This window comes from Myodes glareolus, chromosome X (genome assembly GCF_982192425.1).
Source record: "Myodes glareolus chromosome X, mMyoGla1.1, whole genome shotgun sequence".
NCBI classification, from domain to species: Eukaryota; Metazoa; Chordata; class Mammalia; order Rodentia; family Cricetidae; genus Myodes; species Myodes glareolus.
In genome coordinates this window covers 52,321,965-52,328,246 of record NC_142053.1, presented here as the reverse complement: position 1 = coordinate 52,328,246, position 6,282 = coordinate 52,321,965, and the positions used below count along the sequence as shown (strand labels likewise).

The following is a 6,282-nucleotide window of genomic DNA, read 5'->3' as shown; positions in this document are numbered from 1 at the left end:
TGACAAATATGAAGAACCCTACTTAATTGCACTGCTTTCTCCATCTGCAATGCCTTAAAAAGCAGCTTTATTTGCTTTTTTCAGTGTTTTTGTTTTTTCTTTTTAAGTGTACATGCGTGCATGTGCATATGCAGGCAAATGAAGGTGCACAAAGAGGCCAGAGGCAGTGGCTCTCCTGGAGCTAGAGGTCCAAGTGGTTGTGGGCACAAAAAAGTGGAACTCAGGTCCTCTGGAAGAGAGGCAAGTGCTTTTAACCACTGAACCATGTCTCCAGTCCCTTAAAAAGCATCTAAACATCAATTCAGTTGGACTGCCCTGAGTCTCCAAATCAAAGACTGAAGTCTGCAGTATAGGGCAATTCAAACAACAGATAACAGCATTTGTTTGTCTCCCAAGATGTAGGATTCAAAGCCTTTGCAAGCTTCCTTTACCTGTGATCATCTACGATTTTGGTTCTGAGCGGACAGACATGAGATGTCCTGCATTAGATAGACACAGAGCTAACTCATTACATACAGAACCACACTTCAGGCCATTCGGGAAGTCTGAATAGGGTGGGTGAGACAAGAATAGGGGATGTCTTATTTGCAAACTAACCTCATTTTTGCCAGGTATTCCAGAGGCTAGTTCACTGAACTCTGAGGCAAGCAAGGCTCAGCTCCTTATTTTTCAAGCCCCAGTGACCAAGCCAGACGCAGCGAGACACCTAACTATCGCAAAGGCTGTCCTAACCAGCGTTTCCAGTGGGGAAGCTTTGAGACTTTATCTCTTCTCCTGGAAAAGAAAAATCCATTCCCCAAAGAGAAAGATTAACAGAAGAAAAGATAACATACTCTGGCTTGGAGTGGAAACAGTCCTCCAGGTGGGTCTGTTCAGGAGAGCTCCACCCTCAGCTCTGGAAGCCCTCAGGGCTGATACAAGATTGAGCAGAGAAACCAAATGGCATGCTCAGCCCACCGAGGAGTGCCCTGTGCCAGAGTGGTCCCTCTTAGTACCAGTGTACTGAACATAGCCTTTTTAATAAAACTTCCACAGTGAGTCTAGCCTCTGGAACCTTACGCTGGTGGGAATCCCATCCCAGCCACCATCCATCTGGCTGGTGTAATCTTGAACAAACATCTGCATTTGTAGGGTTTTTCTAATATGCTTTACTCATGTTGCAAGAAGGGAATGCCTAACTCAGCATGATGGTCAAGAAAGAAAATTTTATCTGATGGTACATCTCTCCTCTGGCTTTTTAATTCTGTATTTCATCATAAACAGCAAGCTTTCGAGTCTTATATATAGAACCGTTAATATTTTTCTTTAAAATTCACATTTATGGTTTATATAAGCATTCTAACTTTAACTTTTAAATGTGAGTAAGCATTCATACACACACACACACACACACACACACACACACACACACACACACATACACAAATGGAAAAGTAGCCGATGCTCTTAAATGCTGAGCCATCTCTCCAGCCTCAGCATTCACTAATATTTTTCTTCTATTTATCTCATGGTCTTCGTTTATGTTTGGAAGCACCCTGTACATACCAGTGATCCCCTGGGGTCGTTTGTTAACTCTGCTGTATTTCCCCCTATCTTCAGAGTATCAATCGAGTGAATTATACGTGAGCCCCAGAAATCAGATGTTCAAGATTCCCCCCCTCCCCCCGCCCCGTGACTCTGCTGAAGGAGGGAACACAAGCCACTTTAAGGAAGCCTTTGGACGACAATCCTCTCTGTCTCTCACTTTCCCTCCCTCTCTCCTCTCCACAATTACTTGTTTTAACTCCAGAGAAGTAAAACGCGCTTGCTGTAAAGACTGAATGCCATCTCGAACTGGGCATGGCAGGAGAGAACTGATCTCTGCGAGTTGTCTTCTGACCTTCGCACACTCGCACACTAATAAAGTAGTGTTATTTAAAAATTTAAAGAAAAAATGAACTGACATTGGACATAGGCCAAAGAGGGCTCTTAAGGAAAATAGTAGATTCAGGCACTGGGTAAGTGAAGGATTTTGTTTTAATTTTTTAAAAAAAAATTATTTTATATGCATTGGTATTTTACCTACATGTGTCTGTGTAAGGATACCAGGTGTCCTAGAACTGAAGTAACAGACAGTTGTAAACTACCCTGTGAGTACTGGGAATTGAACCCAGGTCCTCTGGAAGAACAGCCAGAGCCATCTCTCCAGCTCCATAAAGAATTTTTTAATGTCATCCACTTATCATTACTGATAGAGTCTAAATAAAGGGGACAAATCATTTTAATCTTTTCTCTACCTTCACCTTTCTATGTTTATCTAGATTTTCTATTTTTTATTTTAAAATGGAATTGACTCATTTTATATTAAAAAAAAAGATATTTGTTAGTAGTTAAACTTTGTTAAAACACCATTGAAACATGATATATCAGACAAACTCCCATCAGTATATGGAGATATCAGAATCTGTATCCTGTAGAATCAGATACCCTTTATTCTACAGGAGCAATGTAATACCTGTCATTTATCCAATAGCCGTTCTACTGCAAGTACATTCATCATGTCCATAGTACCTTTAGAAGATTTTGAATCTTTCCACATGTCAGCATGGGGTAGGTAGATGGGGGTGGTTATGATTCTTAGCTACACCTGTATACATACACATCTTCGCTTTATCAACCATTTTTTTTCCTTGCAAGAAATGAGATGGAAAACAAAAGAAGTTTGTACAATTTACATGTTCCCTGAGGGTCTCCTGAACAAATGGGGCCTGCCTGTAGCCTTCAGATAGATTTTTCTTAGACGGCAAGGACACAGTCTTGTTTTGTGTTGGCAGAGTGCTTTCCTACTATGTAGAAATCATTGAATTTGGTCCCCAGCATCACATAAACTGAAAGCGGTGGTGCTCACCTGCAGTCCTTGCACTTGGCAAGTGAAGACCAGAGGATCAGAAGCTTAAGGTCATATTAAGCTACAAAGCAAGCCAGTGGCAACTGGGATACATAAGATGTCTCAATAAACAAAAGCAAAACCACTAAAATGCCCAACAGTTCTTTTAATTTTTTTTTTTCATTTAAACCGGTACTTTGGTCTACTCTCAAATAGGGTTATTATAACAGGTTGGGACTCATATGAAGGAAAATGACCCACATTTGAAAACAAAAGGAATTTCTTTTGCTAAAGACTCTCTAAGACACCCTCATAAATGCAGAAGTTCTTAAAATTTATGTGTATGATTATGACCCTGCATGAACACATGTGCACCACGTCCGTGCGAAGGCCAGAAAGGGGTTTCGGGCCTCCTGCAACTAGAATTACAGGGAGTTAGGAGCCAGACTGTGGCTGTTAGAAATTGAATCCTCTGCAAGAGCAGCTACGCATGAAGCACTGCTCACTACCTACTATGCTGTACTGCTACTGAACAGAGGCTTCAAACGTTGGCAAGAGTGCTGTGGCTCACACTTGCCAATCTCAGCACTTCAGAAGCTGAGGAAGGACTACCATGAATTCCAGGTTAGCCTGGGCTACAGAATAACACAAGCAAAAAAAGCCAATGATAGTGGCAGTGCCTGTATTTGAGCATTGGCGGGTGGGGATGGGATCTCAACTGGGGAATTCCAGGAAACCCAGGGGGATCTTGATACTCAGTACCCCCAGAGGTGGGGACCAGCAGAGAGCAAAGGATCTAGCCTAAGTGGCCCCAGTTGGCCGGGTGACAGGTCCCAGGAAAGGGTTTGGGAACTCAACAGATTGGCGTGGAAGCCCCCATCATTGCCTACCATCTAAGCACAGACTGAGCGAGGCCATATTCTCCCTCAGATGACAGCCCACTAATGTTTCACACAGAGCACAACGAGGCAAGTATTTTCCCCACGAAAAGACCAAGTCTTAAGCAAGTGTGTCTATAATGATTGCCAGTTTTATTCCTCTGGCTAAGAAATCCAGAGATAATTCCAGGTTTACATTTCCTTTTAATAGTTCTTCATCAAGAGTTTAGTGCCTTTATTGCCTCTACAAGCTGGTTACAAATTTATTTTAATTAACTCCCACTTATTAAAAAATCTGCAGTTCTTTGTGAGACACATATTCATTAAAAAAAACACACGAGCAAAAGGCAAAATTAAAACACACCACACAAAAATAAGCACTGTTAAGGTTTTTGATACGTATAATTATACATGTACACACATAATTAGGAATTTTCCTATATATGCGAGTTGATACTAAATATGCTGCTTTTAACTTGTATAATATGGAATGAACACATTTCCATGCATAAGGGTGAAACTTTCCAACTGAAAAATAAACGTGGAAAATGGGTCAAAATCCAAAATCCAATGAGATGCTGGTAACAACAAAACTATCTAAAATACCGCCAGGTAATTAAAAGTAAAATGAAGTTCAAAGATACATCAGAAAACGCTAAGAGAAAGAAAGCAGCAGCCAGATTTCAACATCAGAGAAAAAAAGATTTCAAGGCCTGAAGCACACAGGGTACGGACGGCTTCGGGAATGTCTTTGTTTCCAATGCATCATCACAAACTTGTTTCTTACTCTTCTTATCTCCTCCCTAAGCCTTTCCAGCTCATCCACTCCTCTTATCACCTCGTCAGGGTTCAGATGCCTGGTGGGAGTGTCCTCTTTAGGTTCAGGGCTGGCTTGAGCAGGCTCTGCTCTAAGACTTCCATCTGCATCCTCCCCCACACTTTCTCCAGAAGCCTGAAGATTTTCTCCTGCCTGCTGAGGTGAGTCTTCTGAAGGATGGCCTTCATCTGCCTTTGGTGTATTCTGGGGTGTTCCTTCGTTCTCGTCACAAGACTTTTGCATGTTGAGCATTTCTTGTTTTTTTGAATAAATTAACCCTAGGAGGAAAAACAAGGAAACAAAACAGATTAGGTGCTAGGGAAATGAACAGCTCACGTGTTCCCATAGCGACTGACTTTTCTGATTCAGATCTCCAATTGCCAAAAAGTTTTCTAACTAGACAAGTCAGACTCTGAGCTCCTGACTCCACCCCTTCCTCCACCTCCCCTTCCCTCCCCCTTCTCCTTGCTCTCTAACTCCATCTTCTCCTGTCCCGGCTCCAGCCCACCATTTTCCCAGCAGGCCCTGCAACAAACCTCTCCTAGCACCGAAATGGGAGCGGCGTGGAAGCAATTAACCCTTCCTGCACCACATGGCTCTAACACTCCCGCCCTTTAGGGCTTTCCCAAGTCATCCCATTCTCAGCCTCTCATGGGCGAAGGTCTGGTTAGCGGTCTCCTCTCTCTCTTTTAAATGTCTCTATCCTCTCCCCTTCATTCTTTCACCCCTTTTCCGCTGCAGGATCTGCACGGGCTTTCTGTGCTTAATCCGGACGGAAAGTCGCTGAGACGCCCCTGGGATGTGCTTTGGTGTCTTCCACACTTCTACCCCCACCCAGAGGGACCTAAAGCAATCGCACCCTTGCACTGACCTGTAGGTATCTGAAGATTTGCCTCTCTTCTTGCACCTCGCTTTATGTCGCGCCCCAGAGATAAGAGTCCTGAAGAAAGACAGGAGTGCTTGGATCAAAAGGTCTCTTTTACGAATATAAGCGTTGCTAGCACAAAGTTCTTCCAGGTCCCCCTCTTCTCCCTCCTTTTGTGGCAACCCCGCCTTCATCTGTCCCCTCCGTTTCCCAGCAAGAGAGCAAAGAACGAGACAAGTTTTTCTCACATTGTTACTGTTTCTTCTCTCCGTCTCTCTCGTATTTTGCCTTTCCCCCTCTTTTCTTTCTCTCTGCTGGACTCGTTAACTACCTCCCTCACAGTCTGCCCCATCCCTCACCAAACACAAACCACAAACCTCTCGCACAAAATAGTTTAGCAGAACCCTAAGAAAGAGAAATAGTGCGGGATGAGCGTGCTTTCTGAGCTCTTCTCCCTCCACTCTACGATCTCCGAGCCAGCGCCCACTAGTAAAGTACCTGGAAAGCGCTGGGTTACTCTTCTCTTGCAGGACTGAGCTGCTACTGAGGAACTGGGCCTGGACTATAAGGACTTCTGCACACGTCGACTGCTGGTCACGTGAGGGTCGCGTCATCAATGAGCTCCAGCCCTGGCTTACCCCTCCCATTAACATAACAGCCCGCCCCCTACATTCCCTTCACTCGATACTGTCAATCTTTTTTCTTATTTGCCAATCGGAGACAATAAAACTGGTATCGTCACCAAGTAGTATCTATTCACCTTACTCATGTTACACAGGAAAGAGCAGTCTTTTAGGGTACGTCGACCAATTCTCCAAATTTGGGAAGTCATCTCTTTCTCTCCCTTGCTCCTATA

At 43.6% G+C, this 6,282-nt stretch overlaps 1 protein-coding gene across 1 annotated transcript; it reads right to left on the bottom strand.

The window, feature by feature from the left end:
• Positions 1–3,876: 3,876 nt before the first annotated feature.
• On the bottom strand, positions 3,877–6,053 carry Tceal8 (transcription elongation factor A like 8). Its single transcript, XM_087902783.1, has 3 exons — positions 5,925–6,053; positions 5,433–5,501; positions 3,877–4,839 (listed from the first exon to the last, which is right to left on the bottom strand). Exon 3 carries the CDS (start codon positions 4,811–4,813, stop codon positions 4,451–4,453), a length of 363 nt encoding a protein of 120 aa, XP_087758909.1. The 5' UTR covers positions 4,814–4,839; positions 5,433–5,501; positions 5,925–6,053; the 3' UTR covers positions 3,877–4,450.
• Positions 6,054–6,282: the final 229 nt, after the last annotated feature.

What these genes read in the sequence shown, in the direction of transcription:
- Tceal8 (XM_087902783.1), bottom strand. Translation starts at nt 4,813, where the DNA reads ATGCTCAACATGCAAAAGTCTTGTGACGAGAACGAAGGAACACCCCAG.